Source organism: Neovison vison, chromosome 13 (genome assembly GCF_020171115.1).
Source record: "Neovison vison isolate M4711 chromosome 13, ASM_NN_V1, whole genome shotgun sequence".
Lineage (NCBI taxonomy): Eukaryota > Metazoa > Chordata > Mammalia > Carnivora > Mustelidae > Neogale > Neogale vison.
This window is the reverse complement of record NC_058103.1, coordinates 109680308-109698693: the sequence shown is the minus strand read 5'-3', so window position 1 is coordinate 109698693 and position 18386 is coordinate 109680308. Positions and strand designations below refer to the sequence as shown.

General features: G+C 33.6%; 1 protein-coding gene across 2 annotated transcripts in view; it reads left to right on the top strand.

Moving 5' to 3' along the window:
• Positions 1 to 18386, top strand: part of TEX9 (testis expressed 9) — a 66392-nt gene that overhangs the window by 17439 nt on the left and 30567 nt on the right. For both annotated transcript variants that reach the window (XM_044230138.1, XM_044230139.1), the window contains exons 6-9: positions 119 to 201; positions 1868 to 2046; positions 4879 to 4961; positions 5450 to 5623. In XM_044230138.1, the coding sequence (XP_044086073.1) occupies positions 119 to 201; positions 1868 to 2046; positions 4879 to 4961; positions 5450 to 5623 (519 nt within the window). The remainder of the gene's footprint in view (positions 1 to 118; positions 202 to 1867; positions 2047 to 4878; positions 4962 to 5449; positions 5624 to 18386) is intronic.

Below are 18386 nucleotides of genomic sequence, written 5' to 3'. Positions count from 1 at the left end.
AACATGAAAATAGCAATTCTTCTGTGTAGTAAACTCACAGTTCTGTATATTACAAAATTGCTTTTCATGACAAATGATTAGAATCTAATTAATCAGTAATTTAATTCTTTTGATGTAGCCAAAGACCAAAAATGTTGATGCAGTAAACAAGGTTCCAAACAAACTGCGCTCTGCAAATAAAGGAAGAAAAACAAATTCAAGGTATAGTACAATTTTAAAATTATTTTCCTTTTTTAGTTTGATGATTCACAGTACCATCATTTTAATTATTAAGCTCTATCGGTTTCTCCAGATCTTTTTATACCTTACACTGTGTTTATCTTATCTGCATTGAATAATTTAAAACATGTTCTACTCAGAAATGTCTTACAACAGTTACTAAATGTTTCACGTTTTTCTCTTAAGCAAAATCACCACATTTCAAAATTTTAAGTGTTAAATATTTTCTTACAACTTAGACTAGAACATAGGTGTCCTTCTCTGACAAGTGTACTTTTTTGAGCTTTTAATAGAACACTGTACATTATTGCATATATTGACATACAGAATGATCTGGTGTGCTCTAAGTAAGACTATCGTATCATTGTAATTTACATTCTGTTGTTTTTGGTGAGAAATAATTCAAGACTGTTCTTAGTATTTTAAGTTGTAAAGGGGACCAAGATGCTCTTTAGAATAGGAGACCTAAAAAAGGAAGGTCACACATGCCATGTATTATACCAACTAGCTTCTTTTTATTAAATGTGTAACTTACCCAAAATGATAATTACATTATACTCCTAGAAAACTCTCTGTTAATGTTTGTGTCTTTTTTAATTGGCTAAATAACTTTTTTGTTTTTTGAATAAAAGAAGGAAAAAAGAATGAAGCAATTATTAAGAGAAAATAAATCTAAAATAGAAGAAAAGAGAACTAATGGAACTGGTTATCTTATTTTCAGACTTCAAAATTACTTTTTAAATAAAAGATTGTTTTTCTGAACAAAATTCTGAAGGCTTTGCTTGTGTTGTAAAAGTAAGTTAGGCTTTAAGTAAAAAGCTAAAAATAAGGTTTTCAGAACCATAAACTTAATGGATTAGGGCTGGCCCATTCCTTAATGCCTTTACTAGTGACTTTTATTTCATATTTCTTTCCTTGTTAAGAAAATCAAATCTAGGGTTACCTGGGTGGCTCAGTGGGTTAAGCCTCTGCCTTTGGCTCTGGCCATGATCTCAGGGTCCTGGGATAGAGCCCCGCTTCAGGCTCTCTGCTCAGCAGGAAGCCTGCTTCCTCCTCTCTCTCTTTCTCTGCTTGCCTTTCTGCCTACTTGTGATCTCTGTCTGTCAAATAAATAAATAAAATCTTTAAAAAAATCTAATCTAATTTTTTTGTTGGCTTTGATTCTGGTTGGGCTATGTTTCTTTAGGTGGAAAAAAAGTTGATTTTGATTGAGCTTATAGCTGTTCACTCTAATTTTTTTCTTAAGAGGTATTATTCAGTGTTTGCAGAATGATGGCTAGAAGCAATATCAATTTATATAGTTATTCTTGAGCAGCATGTAATTTAAAAGTGACAGTATGGATTTGACCTGGGAGGCTAAGTTCAGCACTCTTGAGTTTTAACGTTTACTTGTTTGGAGGCAATGTCTAGACAAACTGGCTTCATAAGCCTTCTCTAACTCTGTTAGCTGTGTGATTCATAAAAATTGAAAGTCGACTAAGTATTTTATAATATCATCCTTGAAAGTGTCAATTGTAGATTTCATCGTAAATTTAAAATTAATAATTCTGATCTGCTTTGTTATTTGAATTAAAGTCCTATCTCCTTTATATATTGACATTGTATATAATATATGAATGTGTATATATATGTGTGTGTTTATTTATAGTATAAAATTGAAATACTCTGATATACAGACTGCCAATGATGTTGCTATTCCAGAGGATTTCTCAGACTTTTCTCTTGCAAAAACAATTAGCAAAATTGAAGGGCAACTCGAGGAAGAAGGTTTGCCTGATTGTATAGATGATGATATTTTTTGTGGTGTTAGTAACGACATTGGAATAGGTAAGCTTTCTTTTCTTTTTATCCTTATATCACAGTTACTTAGAAAAAGGTATTTAGGATCAATTTTTTTTGCATTTAAAAAATGTATTGTGATAACTTGCATTTGTTTCAAAAATTCTCTAGTGGGACATGATGGTAGGAGGACTGAGTGGAATTATAGATGAAATAAAATTGGTTTTGAGTCGATAATTGTTGAATATGGGTGATGGGAAGGTGGTTTTTTTCTTTGATATAATCTCTCTACTTTTACATATGTTTAACATTTTCCATTATAAAAAGTAAAAATGAAAAAGACTATATGGAGGGTGCCTGGATGGCTCAGTTGGTTAAGAACCAACTCTTGATTTCAGCTCAGGGCATGATCTCAGGGCACTGGGATTGAGCCCTGTGTTAGACTCCACACTCATAGGGGAGTCTGCTTGAGACTCTTTCTCTCTCCCTGGCCCTGCCCACCTTAATAAATCTTAAAAAAAAAAAAAAAAAAGACTATATGGTATCAGTTTCATTAATAACATTGCAACTAAGGTTAACATGCCCCATAGCTTATCATTAAAACATTAAAATAATTTGGGGGGGGGCAAAAAGAGAAGGAGAGAGAGAATCTTAAGCAAGCTTCATGCCCAGTGCAGATCCCAACGCAGGGCTCCATCTCACAACTCTGAGATCATGGCCAGAGTCAAGAGATGCTTAACCAACTGAGTCACCCAGGTGCCCCACATTAAAATAATTTTTTAAATCCAGTATTTCTTTGAATTTCTTTCATTTTGAGATTATATTTTACTTACTGCATGTTCAAAGGATAAATGAATGGTTGATGTGGCATCAGTTAAAATAATCACATTAGTTTTCTAGTAAATGTAATTTTCTTTCTTATAAACTCATTCTCTGCATATCAGTTTGAAAAATAATACTAAGTTACTAAGTTTAGATCATCTAAAAACAGAATTTAGTTACCAGTAATGCCTCTAGAACTGTTGATTTTGTGAGGAGCTATCCATGTGTTTATAAACAGAATAAGACAATTACATGTATTTGAACATGGTTAGTCCTGAACTATAGTTGTGACTTCAAGCCACTTAGCCTCTCTATAATAGCAATTTCCTCATTTCAAAATATAGCAGTTTGTATGAGATAGTCATAAGATTATCTTTAAAATTCTGTTGATTCTATGAAAACTATAACAATTTATATGTGTAATGATTATTTTGCTACATGCTTGTCATAAATGAGCAACTTATTTATGAATTTATTACATTTACTGACTTATCTAAGCTTTCTGGGGGTACTTTTCAGAAGAGAAGTTAAGTGAAGCAGGAAGTTGCCTTTATGTCTCTGTCAAGACGCCTTCAAGGACACAGTGGTCACACCTTGACTGTTCTTCAGGACACAGTCACCCATGGCCCTGTTAGAATTATTCCTGCTTTTAGATACATAGAACCAGTACAAACTACGTTAAATTGCTACTTCTTTTTTATTGCTGAATCATCTCTTGGCCACTTTGCCTCCCTGCCTTCCCTTTCCAGACTATTTGGCCAAGGTATCGCCCCTTCTGGGGGAGTTTTCTCTTACTCCATATGATTGCCTGAATGGCTATATAGGCAAGAGGAAAAGATCAAAAGTAGCTTAGTAGCACATGCAGCTCTCTAGGACTAAAGTCAGAGGGAGATGGGCATGGGAAGTTAATGCTCTGGGCCTGCAGAGGTGAGAGCATTCAGCTCCTTCGTGACACTGAGGTTAGTTGGGGGAGAGAAAGAGATGGTCAAGTCATGCTCTCCCATTCTTCCTCCTTCCTCCTTTGCAGACCAGCTACTGCAAACTACACATTTTTAAATGTATCATTTCCCTTCTATCCTGTACATGAGAGGCTTGAGGGGAGATTTGAGGCTAAAGAGTTCTAGGTAGGTTAGAGCCAGTCACCATTAATTAGCTCCATGGTAACACTGGGAGCATTTAGTAAGAAGAGCTTTGGAGTGGGAAGTGTATGGAGATGTTTTGCGCTCTGTTGGGATATATCCTAATGACTCCTCAGAGACAATTCAGAGTGTTCGTTCAAGATAAGATCCATGAAGGCAAAGCTTGTCTTATCCCTACTATGCCTGGGACATTACAGAGACTTAATAGATATTTTTTAGATAAATGATCAAATGAACTATAGAGTGAGTTTTAAGTTCATTTTTCACTTTATTTACTTACATAGTTCTGGAAATATCAAAGATTTATTGCTGATATCACTGAATAAAGATTTTTAGGTAGCAATGAAATACCAAAGATAGATCTTAGGGACTGTGGGAGAAAGCTTCATCAGTAAGGTATTTCTTTGCTTCTTAGGCACATAGACTACATTTTAACTTCTGTGAAATCTGGATATGTGTTATGGTCACTGGTATTTTGTAATCCCAATGGCTGAGATTGAAGTTGAGTTTTGCTAGAGAGGTTTTATGTTTGTTTCTGCCAAACACCTAGGGACATTACCAGCCTGAAACCCCTTTAAATTCTGATTGAGGTATTTTGAATCATGTTGGTAAAGTACACATTCAATCTGCAGACTTAATGTGAGTACTGGATTGTGGTTCAGATTCTCAGGAGAGTTTTTGGTTGTTTTTTCTTTCTTTACTTAGTTTCAGGCTGAGATGTGAACAGTTCCTCTGTTGGGTGGATTTGTTTTTCATTTATCTTTATAGTATGGGTGTTTAGTGCCTTTAGTGTTCGCAGAGAAGGATCTCCTGATAAATTCCCCATCTTCCACATTTTTTCCTCATAAAATAATGGTCTGTCTTGCAATTGATCTTAAATTCAGTGGAAGACAATAAATGTAATTATTTAAATCTGCAGAAGCCCAGAACAGATTTCTAAAGGCCAAACTCCGTGTTATGCAGGAGGAATTGGATAATGTTGTATATGAATGCAATAAAAAGGTAAAAACCTTTCAAAATAAATTCTCTAATATTCAAAGATTTTTAGGAGCAGTTTCAATTTTTTTTTTCCAATTTATTTATTTTCAGAAAAACAGTGTTCATCATTTTTTCACCACACCCAGTGCTCCTGTTTCAATATTTTTAAAATGTATTCATTGAGATGTAATTTACAGTTAAATTTTGAATTAATTGTATGTAAATACTGAATTTTATTCTATTTTGAGATGTTGAATTTTTCTCTGAGCTAAAGTTAAATACTTGTTAGCAGTTAGAATTTTCTGTATAAGATTTACAAATGTAAGCTATTAAATAAAAATAAAACATCTGACTTCAGTTTTTGAGGATGAAAATGGAATGCAGTTTGTTTTTCTTTGTGGAGTGTATATAAATATCTCAAATCATATGACGCTCCATTTTGTTTTCTGCTTTATGTTGTGATACCAAACCTTGTGCATTTTTTCATGTAATCTATAATTTCCTACATATAGGAAAATGAAATTCAGGATTTAAAGTCTCAAATAAAAAACTTTGAAGAAGATCGTGTGAGACAGCAACGAACAATTAATTTGCAACAGTCTCAAACAGAAAAATATAAAACTCTTTTTGAAGAGCTGAATAAAAAATGTGATGGATTACAGCAACAGCTGTCTTCAGTAGAAAAGGTAATAATTTTGCTTGCTTTCTGGACCTAATGTTAAATATACTATAAAACATTGAAGTTACATGTTAGTGTGGGCACCACTTTTGTTCAGTTATTTTGTTAATATTTACTAAAAAGTCTTTCACCTATAAGAATATTTTTAATAGCTTTATTGAAATACAGTTCACATGCAGTACGAATCACCTTTTTGAAATACACAGTTCGGTGGCTTCTAATATATTCAAGGACTATGTAGCTGTCACCATGATGAGTCTTAGAACATTTTCATCACCCCAAAAAAGACACTCCATACCCTTTAGCCACTGTACCCCAGTCTTCTCTCAGTCCCCTCCAGCTCTAGGCAACTTCTAATCTGTTTTCTGTTGGTAGATTTGCCTCTTTTGGACACTTGGACATGCTATGTGTAGAATCATACAATATGAGGTATTTTGTGACTGACATCTTTTAAGAATGTTTTTGAGGTTCACCCATGTCATAGTACATATCAATACTTCATTCTTTTTTATAAAGTAATGTTCCATTATATGGATATAAAACATCTGTTTATCAGTTGATGGACATTTCTGTCATTTCCGCTTTTTGGCTATTTTGAATAATGCTTCTGTGAACATTAACATACAAGTTTTTGTGTGAACATATGTTTTCATTTGTCTTGGGTATATACCTTAGAGTAGAATCGTTGAATCATATGGTAACCCTGTGTTTAACCTTTTGAAAAATTGTTGACTGTTTTCCAACTAGCTGTATGATTTGTACATTTCCACCAGTAGTGTGTAAGGGTTCCATTTTCTATACATTCTTACTAACACATGTTAGATTATCTTTTTGGTTATAGCCCATGTGAGGTGCTTAAATCATTTTGATTTGCATTTCTCTGATAACTAAAGATATTGAGCATCTTTTCATATGTTTATTGGCCATTTGTATATCTTCTTTGGAGAATGTCTGATCAAATCCTCTGCCCACTGTTTAAATTGGAATTTTTAAATTACTGAGTAGTAAATGTTTTTTAATATATTTTAAATACAAGTCCCTTAGCACATATATGATTTCTAAATACCTCTCCTATTCTTAGGGTTGTCTCTTCATTTTCTTTACAGTGTCCTTTGAAGCACAAAATTTTTAAATTTTGAAATCTAGTGTATCTAATTTTTCTTCGGTTGTTTGTGCTTTTGGTGTCAAATCTAACTGGATAATATATTTTAAATAAGCTGTCTCATTAAAAAACTTATATTAATGTACCATTGAGATAATAAAAACAAAACATACTGTACAGTATTACTTTGTAAGACTTGTGATAATATCATATAAGAGACTTAAGGAGTAAGAAATTTTGCCATCATTACTGCATTTTTCTTTAGCATGTTCATGAAAAAGTATGTTTCTGACCATTTTGGTCTTGTATAATTAGCATTATCTCTGATAATAAATTTCTTAACATTGGCTTTATTAAGATAAAATTTGTGCATAGTAAATCACCCATTTTAAGTATACAGTTCTGTGAGTCTCAACAAATAGTTATTTAACTGTCACCATAATTGAGATACAGAACAGTTCTACCATCCCTAAGAATTCCCTTGTGAATTTAGTCAAGTCTTCCTCCTACTTCCAGTCCAAAGCAACCACTGATCTGGTTTTGGTTCTTACATTTTGGCCTTTTCCAGCATGTCATGTGAATAGAATCACATAGAGTCAACAGGCTTTTGAGTCTGTTTTTTTCACTTGTATAAGGCATTGAGGTTAATCCATTTTGTAGTTTATTCCTTTTCATTGCTGAATAGTGTAACATTGATGGATATACCATATTTTGAGTACCTGTATATCTGGAAATCAAATAATTATAGTATCTAATAGTGTAAGTCAGTACTATCCAAGTTGGTAGCACACTGTATGTGGCTAGTCCAAATTGTAGCATGCTGTAAGTTTCAAGTAAATATCAGACTTTGAAGTCTTAATGAAGAATTAAAAAAGAGTATTTTTATATTGATTACATACTAAAATATTTTGGATATATTGGGATAACTGAAGTATAGTATTAAAATTTTATTTGTTTCTTTTTAAAGTATCTGCTAGAAAATTTAAAATTACATATGTGATTCATATCATGTGGTTCATATGTCGGTCTAAAAAATATAGACAAGTGTTCTAAGAAAAAAACTGTTGTATCTGGGAAACCATTGTTTTTATTTTTTATGATACTTTATCATTTGTCAACGTGCTACCAAGTTTCTGGTCATATCATCATTGCCATTTAACATAATCTTGAAACCTTGCCTACATCTTTGATTCTCTTCTTGTTCCTGGCCTTTATATCCAATCTATGCATTCTTCAGATGTTTTGCATTCATTTTTTCTTTTCAATTTCCATTGTCCCTTCTTGATTCAGGCTATTATCTTGTTTCTGAATCCTCCTCACTGGTTATTTTATGTCCTCTCTTTTTTCCTTACCCATTGTATCTTGTACTCTAGCAATAGATTAATGTTCCCAAAAGACTACGTTGATTATAACTCTACCTTTGTGAGGGCAGAAAAGAAACTAACTTTTTTTTTTTTTTTTTAGTACTATGTGTCAGGCAAAACATTTTACAGAAGAGAAACTGAGTCTGAGAGGTGAAACAAAGTGCCCAGGGTCATACAGGTAGTGGCAGAATAAGATTCAAACCATGTTCGTCTGACTCCAAAGTCTCTGTTCTTCCTACAAATCATGTAGACTCTTTCTCCAGGCTCTCAAAATTAAGTGTCTTAAACACACAGGCTGTTTAGAGTTAAATATTTGAAACCTTTGATTCAGTGAGCATTCTAAGCTGTTATGATACATTGACTATCTGAAGATTTTTATGACTTTCATTAGCTCTGAACTTCTCATCTTGAATCCTTATCTACCTACCAGGAAGAGAGGTCTACAACTCTTATGGGTTGTGTGGAACTCAAGAATGAATCTTTTTTTTTTTTGCTAATTCTGTTCACTATATATCTCTAAAAACAAACCTCAATGTACAGTTGATAGAAATGCAAAACAGAGCTTGAGTTTGATGGAACTACTTCTATAAACCTATAAAAGCCAACTATTTGAAAAATTCCTATACATATTACACTAACAGGTAGAGTTATTTCTAAAACATAGAAACAGAAAACATTTTATTTCAGCCTTGAATTTTGTTTTTCAGTTAATGATCTGTTTTAAAACTTTTCTGAGAAATAAATACAATTAAATATACTTGTTTTAATTGTACAATTCATAGAGCTTTGACAAAATAGTGTATCCTTATAACCACCACTGCAATCAAGATAAAATTTCTATCACCTCCCCAAAATTTCCTTTGTCTCCCTTCCCCTAATTCTGCAACCTCCAACTCTGGCGCAACCAGTGATCTGCATTCCTTCATTACAGACTAGTTTTCCCTGTTCTAGAACTTCATTTAGATGGAATCATAAGTATATACTTTTTTATGGCTGGCTTCTTTTGTTCAGCCTAATGATTTTGATATTCGTTAACATTGCATATTTTGTGGTTCATTCCCTTATATTACTGAGTAGTGTTTGTTTATAGATGTACTTTGTTTATTTTTCGGTAGGCATTTGAGTTGTTTTTAACTTTGGACTATTAGAAATAAAGCCACTATGAATTTTCATATACAAATTTTTATATAGATACATGTTTTTGTATAGGGACATCCAACATCACTCCTGATTTCTGGGTATAATGGAAAGTATGTGTTTAACTTAATAAAAAACTGCTAAACTCTTCCAAAGTAATTGTACCATTCTTCATTCCCATCAGCAATATATGTATTATATGTATTATATATATATATATGCAATAATTTGTATTTCCTTTATAACTATTGGTCTTGAGCATCTTTTCATATGCATATTGGCCATGCATATATCTTCTTTTGTCTGTTCAAACCTTTTGCCCATTTAAAAATGTATTGAGTTGAAGTAGGACTTAATTATATTTCCTTCTATAACTCTTCTGCTATAGAATATATATAGTGAATAGTTTCTTCCAATCATACTTGGCTTTTTTTTATTTTCTTGACAGTGTTTTTCAAAAGAGTTTTAAATTTTGATGAACTCCAATATTTTATTTTACTTTATTTCTAGTTTGTGCTTTTTTCATCTTATTCAAGAAATCTTTGCCCACCCCATGGGAGAAAATCTTCATGTATTCTTACAGGAGTTTTATGGTTTTAGCCTTTATGTGTGTGTGTGTGTTTGTATACATATATATAGTACATGAATAAATCTGTAATCTATTTTAAGTTAATTTTGTTTATATGGCATGAGAATAAAGGTCAAATTTTATTGTATTTTTCATACAATCAACATTTGTTGACAATACTAGTCTTTCTCAATTTAATTACCATGGCACCTGTGTAGAAAATGAATTGAACATATATGTGAGTCTATTTCTAGACTATTCTGCTACATTGATTTATATGTTTATTGATCTATAAGTTTGATACAAGTGATCATTCAATAAAACCATGTGGAGTGGAATTTTCTTTTTGGAAGGATTCTAATGATCAGTTTATTTAGTGGATGAGTCTATTTTGATTTTTTATTACTGTTTGAGTTAGTTTTAGTAATTTGTGTTTCTTAAGAAATTTTTCCATCTCATTTTAGTTATCAAATTTATTGGTATAAATTTGTCCTTAATATTCCCTTATTATATTTATAATGTCTGCATTATCTGTTCTAATGACACCTATCTCACTCTTGATATTAATAATTTCTCTTTTCTGTGAGTTAGCATTTAGCTTCATTGACTTTTCTGGGCTCTTTTTGTCAGTTTTCTATTTCATTGATTTCTACCCTTTAGCATTTCCTTAGTTCTTATTTGGGATTAATTTCATTTCAGAATTCTTTTTTTTTTTTTAAGATTTTATTTATTTATTTGACAGACAGAGATCACAAGTAGGCAGAGAGGCAGGCAGAGAGAGAGAGAAGAAACAGGCTCCCCGCCAAGCAGAGAGCCTGATGCAGGACTCGATCCTAGGACCCTGAGATCATGACCTGAGCCAAAGGCAGAGGCTCAATCCACTGAGCCACCCAGGTGCCCCTTGTTTCAGGATTCTTTTTTTTTTTTTTTTTTTTTAAAGATTTTATTTATTTATTTGACAGAGAGAGAGATTACAAGTAGGTAGAGAGGCAGGCAGAGAGAGAGAGGTGGAAGCAGGCTCCCTGCTGAGCAGAAAGCCCGATGTGGGCCTCGATCCCAGGACCCTGAGATCATGACCCGAGCTGAAGGCAGCGGCTCAATCCACTGAGCCACCCAGGTGCCCCATGTTTCAGGATTCTTAAGATAGAAGTTTAGACAACTGATTTTCTACATTTCTTCTTACATAAGCATTTTAAAGCTATAAATTTTCCTCTAAGTGCTGCTTTATCTGTATTCCATAAATTTTGATGTTGTCTTTTAATTTTTATTAAGTTCAGAGTGTTTTCTAATTTTCTTCATGATTTTTCTTGAACTTTTAGATTATTTAGAAGTATATTTTTTAATTTCTAAATAATCGGGGATTTTTCATGTCTTTCTGTTAATTTCTAATTTAGTTCTGTGGTCTGAGAACCTACATTTTATGATTTCATTCTTTTAAAATTTGTCTTCACCAGTTTTACAGGCCAGCATTTGGCCTCTTTTGGTGAATACTTCATGTAATTTGAAAAGAATATATAGTATGCTGTGTTGGATGGAGTGTTCTATAAATATTAGGGCAAATATGTTGATAGTGTTGTTCAAGTGTTCTGTCAGTTATTGAGGTAGGTAGGTGCTGGTGCTATAATCTCTGACAAGAATTGTGGATTTGTCTGTTTCTCTTTCAGATGTATTTTTAGTCTCTGTTTTGAATGCCTGCACATTTGGGACTATAGTGTTTTTGATTAACACGTCTTTATAATTATGAAATACTTTTTAAAAAAAATCTCTAATAACATTCTTTGTTCCAGAATCTGCTTGCTTTGTCTGATATCAGTGTAGTAATTCCAGCTTTATTGTGCTTCATGTTTGCTTGGTATATCTTTTTTCAACTTTCTATTCTTCATCTGCCTTTATATTGACAATGGGTTTATTTTAGCCAGTGTATAATTGGGTGTTGGTTTTTCATCTACTTTGATGGTCTCTCTCTCTTATTGGCATGTTTTTAGACCAATTACATTAATGCAATTTTTGATGTTCATATTTAAATTTATCATCTTGCTGTTTGTTTCTTGTTTTTTTCTAACTGTTCTTTGTTACTTTTTTCCGATTCTGAATTGAATATTTTTTAGTATTTCACTTTTTTCTCCACTGTTGGCTATGTCTCTTATATTTTTATGGTATATTTAACTCAAAAAACATAAAACATATTTACATGCATAAATTATATAAAACACAAAATACATACTTAACCATATCACAGTCTACCTTCAAATCATGTTATATTCTTTCACATATAAAACCCTCACAACAGTATATTTTGTTTCTGCCTCTTTTCCTTTATGCTTTTACTTTTTTTTTTTTCTCAATTCATTACTTTAATACATTTATGTTGCTTGAGATATGGGATGCTGAGGAAGGCATGCACATAAATCAAGGGTAAAAACATAAAACCAAATCCAAAGATAGATATTATGGCTGTAAATTCAACCTGACTTCAGGGTTAGTATTCTGTTTTTTAAAATTTGTATTTATTTAATTTTAATTTTAATTTTTTTATTAACATTATAATGTATTATTTGCTTCAGGGGTACAGGTCTGTGAATCATCAGTCTTAAACAGTTCACAGCACTCACCATAGCACATACCCTCCCCAGTGTCCATCTCCCAGCCACCTTATCCCTCCCTACCCCTCCCCTCCAGCAACCCTCAGTTTGTTTCCCGAGATTAAGAGTCTCATGGTTTGTCTCCCTCCCTAGTTCCACCTTGTTTCATTTTTCCCTCCCGTCTCCCCACATCTGCCCTGCCTCTCAAATTCCTCATATCAGAGAGATCATATGATAATTGTCTTTCTCTGACTTATTTCACTTAGCATAATACTCTCTAGTTACATCCATGTCATTGCAAATGGCAAGATTTCAGTTTTTTGATGGTATTCCATTGTATATATATACCACATCATTATCCATTCATTTGTTGATAGACATCTAGGCTCTTTCCATAGTTTAGCTATTGTGGACATTGCTGCTATAGATATTGGGGTGCATGCCCCTTCAGATCACTACATTTGTATCTTTGGGGTAAATGCCCAGTAGTGCAATTGCTGGGTCATAGGGTAGCTCTATTTTCAACTTTTTAAGGAACCTCCATACTGTTTTCCAGAGTGGCTGCACCAGCTTGCATTCCCACTAACAATGTAGGAAGGTTTTCCTTTCTCTGCATCCTTGACAACACCTGTTATTTCCTGGCTTGTTAATTTTAGCCATTCTTACTGGTGTGAGGTGGTATCTCACAGTGGTTTTGATTTGTATTTCCCTGATGCCGAGTGATATTGAGTACTTTTTCATGTGTCTCTTGGCCATTTGGTTGTCATCTTTGCAGAAATGTCTGTTCATGTCTTCTGCGCATTTCTTTGTGTGTGTTTGTGTGTGTGTGTGTGTTATTTTTGGCACCATAAAATACATCATTATTTTTTAATGATATATCTTAGTTTTTGATGCAGTGTTCCAAGATGTGTTGTTTATGTACAACACCCAGTGCTCCATGCATACGTGCCCTCCTTAATACCCACCACCAGGATCACTCATCCCCCAAACTCCTCCCCTCTAAAACCCTCAGTTTGTTTCTCATGGTTCATCTCCCGTTCCGATTTCCCCCAATTCACTTTTCCTTTCCTTCTTCTAATGTCCTCCATGTTATTTCTTATGTTCCACAAGTATGTCCATTTCTTGGTTGGATTATTTCTTCTTGGGTGTTGAGTTTGATAAGTTCTTTATAGATTTTGGAATTTATCTGATATGTCATTTGCAAATATCTTTTCCCATTCTGGCAGTTGTGTTTTGATTTTGTTGACTGTTTCCTTTGCTGTGCAAAATCTTTTGATCTTGATGAAGTCCCAGTGGTTCATTTTTGCCCTTGTTCCCTGACCTTTGGCGATGTTTCTAGGAAGAAGTTGCTGTAGCTGAGGTCAAAGAGGTTGCTGCCTGTGTTCTTCTTAAGGGTTTTGGTGGATTCCTGCCTCACATTGAGGTCTTACCACAATATTTCTTTAAATAGTTATATTTTAAAGAGCTTAACATATGAAATGCCTTTTATATTTGCCATTTCTGGTATTCTTCATTCTTTAGATCTGTTTTTCTATATGCCTGCTTGAAATAACTACCCATTCAATCCTTGTAGTGCCAGTTTGCTAGTCACTGATTCCTTGTTTTTGTTTCTTTGAAAAAAGACTGTATTTTTCCTTATTAATTTTTTTTTATTTTGAAAATTACAGATTCACAGAAGCTGCAAAAATAGAGGTCCTGTGGACCCTACACTCAGTTTCCTTCATTGGTAGCATCTAATATATTAATAGGTTAGTATTAAAATCTGGAAACTGACAGATTTCACCAGTTTCATATGCAATTGTGTGTGTTTGGGCCCCCTTAAATTTTTAAAGGATATTTTCTACTGGATACAGAATTATCAATTCAAAGTTTGTCTTCTTTTAGTATTTTAAAGATATCATCCCATTGTCCTCTGGGTTATGTCATTTCTGACAGAAAGTTCACAGTAATTCTTTTCTTTCTACCCTTGCATTTTTATGTCTTTTATCTTTGTTTTTAAGACATTCTCTTTGTTACTTGTTTTCAGCAATTTCATAATGATGTGTTTTCTCAGTTTTGTGTAGGAAGTGTTTATTCTGCTTGAAGTTTGTTGAAATTTTTGAATCTCTGGGTTTATAAGTGTTCATCAAATTTGGAAAATTCTGGCCATTATTTCTTGCAGTATTTTTTCTGTACCCTGTCTTTCCCTCCCCCAATCTGTAACTTCAGCTATACTTTTGTTAGAATACTTGATATTATCCCACTGATAATATATCAGTGACATTAGGTCACTGATGTTCTTAGCCTTTTTTTCTTTATATTTTTTATTTGAATAGTTTCTATTGCTGTCTTCAGTAGTCCACTGATTTTTTTTTTTTAATTTAAAGATTTTATTTATTTATTTGACACAGAGATCACAAGCAGGCAGAGAGGCCAGAGAGCCCCACGCGGGGCTCCGTCCCAGGACCCTGGGATCATGCCCTGAGCCAAAGGCAGAGGCTTTAAGCCACTGAGCCACCCAGGCATGCTTACTGATCTTTTCTTTGCAGTGGGTAATATACTCTTAACCAAGTGAAGTGTTCATTTTGATATAGTATTCATCTGTAGAAGTTCCATTTGATTCTTTTTTATATTTTTAATTTATGTCCTCATTATATTAATATATATAATTAAAATAGCTGTTTTGACTGTCTTGTCTGCTGGATCCATTGTATTTCTCATTTGTGGATTTGTTTCTGTTGACTATTTCTTCTGGATATCAATCACATTTTCCTGCTGCTTGGTTTAGTTAGTGATTTTATACTGGATACTAGACATTGTGAATATTGTATTGTTGAGTATCTGTGTTTAATGTGCTCTTTGAAAACAAGTCATTTTTTTGCCAGTTTAGTCCCATTGAGGCCTGTTTTTAAGTTTGGCTTGGGTGTGTCTAGAGTAGTCACTAGGTGTGACCTAGTTCTCAGTAGACTCAAAGGATACCCTGTGTAGATTCCTAAAGCTCTCTCCTAATGGAGTTCCTCCTCCTTTGAAGTCTTCTTAGAATTCCAGCTGCCTCAGTCTTCTCCAGCTTCCATCGCTGTCTCCTCAGCTTGGCAGACTTGGCTCTTTTCTCCTCCTCATACCCAGTGTGGATATTGCCTCCAGGCAGAGCTCTGGGGTGATTGTAGGACTACTCCATTTATTTCTCTCCTCTCAGGATTCATAATCCTATTATCTTCCTTTATCTCTAAATAGTTATTTTACATGTTTTGACTATTTTTTTGGTTGTTTACAATGTGTTTTTATGTTAGGTTCTTACTGTTTCATAATGGGTAGAATCCTTAATCTCTGTTTTGTTTTGTTTTGTTTTGTTTTTGGTCAAATTAAAGTCAGTAGGTACATTCCACAAGTTTCTCTGACCATGGGTTATGTCACACAATGCTTATCATTAGTAACTCACACACACAAAAAAGTCTGCTCTCTTTTTATCTTTCACTCCAGTTAAAATTGAGGTTTGTATCATTTCCTAAAGATGCTTTTGTTCTTTTTTGTTTCTGTAGCAAAACTCCTCAAAAGCATTTTCTTAATTTCTTCAGGTCTTTATCTTGCAAAGAAAGCTTTTAAATTTTTTATTATATGTATCCTGCAAAGCCATGATATTAGTGGCCCTTATCTTTGATTAATATTATATAGTTTACAAATTGCTATCACATACATATGATAGTTGTGTGTAGTCATATGTTTTTATTACATAGATCTGCACCTCTCCCCGGTTCTTTATTCCCTTCTCCCCCAGCTTACATTTCATGGTGTACAACTTAATTATCTATTATATATATTCTTAATTTTGTGTGCCCATCGTTCGTGTAGAATGGTACCTAGCACATAGTAAATCCTCGATAAATATGAATAAGTGATTAGGTATAGATCTCATTACTACCAATTTCAGATGCAGAAACTGTCTACCACAGCTCATAGGTTCTCTGAGTCCAAGTTTATTGCTTTTTGTACCTTAGCCATTTATTTCTAGAATTTCCGATCACTTATTTGTTCTCATCTGGTTATTCCTCTTCTGAATTACGGTGGCAATTTGTGTTACTCTTAAAGCATTTGCTATCATTTTGTCAGTGCTGTGGCTACTGATACATAGCTCTGTCTGTTCTTGCTGTCTCACAGTTCCTTATGAATGCTTTGAAAGTTAAGAGAGAATGGCAAGTTATTTCTCATTGGATCTCATAGGATTTAAGTTTTAAAGTGAGATTTTAATTTCTTTAGGCGATCTAGATTTTTCTTTTAAAGCTAATGTAAAATTCAGGGCTTGAAATCTTTCTAAAAGTTTTCTCTAGCAACATGTAGACCGCTTAATTTTTTTTGTTAACAATAGATTTACTTTATTATTTTCAGTTTGTAATCTCTCTCATAAAAAATATTGGTATCTTGTTTGCGCTTTGTAAAAAGTACTTGAGTGTGATTGAAAACAGAAATGTTTTCAAGTTTTTTGGTAAGGTTTTCCCTTTCCTTAGTGGGTTTGCTCATATGGGAATACTTTATTTTGTATTTTACTTTTCTAATGCTTATCTTTTTTCTTTTTCACTTCTCCCAAGAAGGGGGCCATGTTGATTAATGGATAGAAGAACATAATGTGGTGTTGGATGGTTTTCATTTTTCTATGAAGTAGGTTACAAAGTCACCAGCAGGAAAGAGAAGGGCAAAGATTTATTTTCCTATTCTTATGGGTGGAGGCTGAAATGAGGCAGCTAGAACTGTGGACTTTGTAGCTAATGAGAATCTCTGCCTTTTCCATGTGAACAGTGAGATAAATCAAGCTCGCTCTTACTGTAGCTACCACCCACAAAGCTGTGAAGAAGGCTGGTGATAGCAGATGGTATTCATACACAGTTTGATTTGTTAAAAAAATCCACATAAAGAGCAGCATGTGTTTTGTTGTGTTTTGTTTTGTTTTGCCCTTAATTACTTAGGGCCAGGGAGATCAGTTTTCAAATAAAACACAGTGATAACAGCCAGGAGGAAAAAAAATTGTAGAAGAAGAAAACAGACAACTGTATTTTTAACTGCATCATTTCAATTCCATGATATTTATTGAATATCTGTTGTATATGAGGCTCTGTACTAGGCACTGTAGGGGATGCAAAGAAGAGTGAGTTAAATATTACAAAAAAAATTCAGGTGAATAAATATGTCATTAGTGCCTCTTCTATGCTACTGAAGTTCCAGGAATACAGAAATTAAGACCGTTTCTGTCCTCAGTGAGCTTATATTAATTGTGGGGAAAATGAAGTAAACTGATAGTTTCAGTTCTGCACAGAAGGTACTGTTACATATGTGTGTTAAGGTGTTGTGGAAGCTCTGAAGAAAGGGTACCTAATCTACCCTGGGAGTAGAATGAGGGAAGGCTTCTTGGAGGAGGTAAAACCCTCCTGTACACCCCTTGTTGGAGTCTTAAAGGATGGATGGGTGCTGGCTAGGTTAAATGAGGAGCAGGGAGGAGGGATCAGGGCAGAAGAAAGAGTATGAGATAAGCAAAGGTTCAGAGGCAAGAAACATCATAGCTATTTGGGAGATGTATCTGAAGGTAACACCTTGCAGGAGATGAGATAATAGTGCCAGATTATGGTAGAGTTTGGAGTTTATCCTACATATTCATGTTTGTTCTGTAGATTCTCTGCAATAGCATCTCTTAGAATATTTGCAGAAATGCAAGTCTAAACCTACCCCAAGACATGGAACATGAATCCATAAGGTCTGTTGTTTTTGCTCAGAGTTGGGATTTTCCGTGTAAGGCTAATGTAGAATGCTCTGTTTTTAATAAATATTTCTTACATGATATACTTTGTTAGGTTTATACAAGCACAGTATTTAATAGAGTTCGTGCCTTACATAGCTGTTTTGGGGAGGTTCCCAAAGGAAGAACTATAGTGACAAAGAGTTGCTTATAAAATAAATATAGAGGACCTCTATACTATATAAAAAGAGATAGAAAATTCTAAACAAAAAGTAATTTGAAAGCCTAATTCATGACTATGTCTTTAAGGATATAT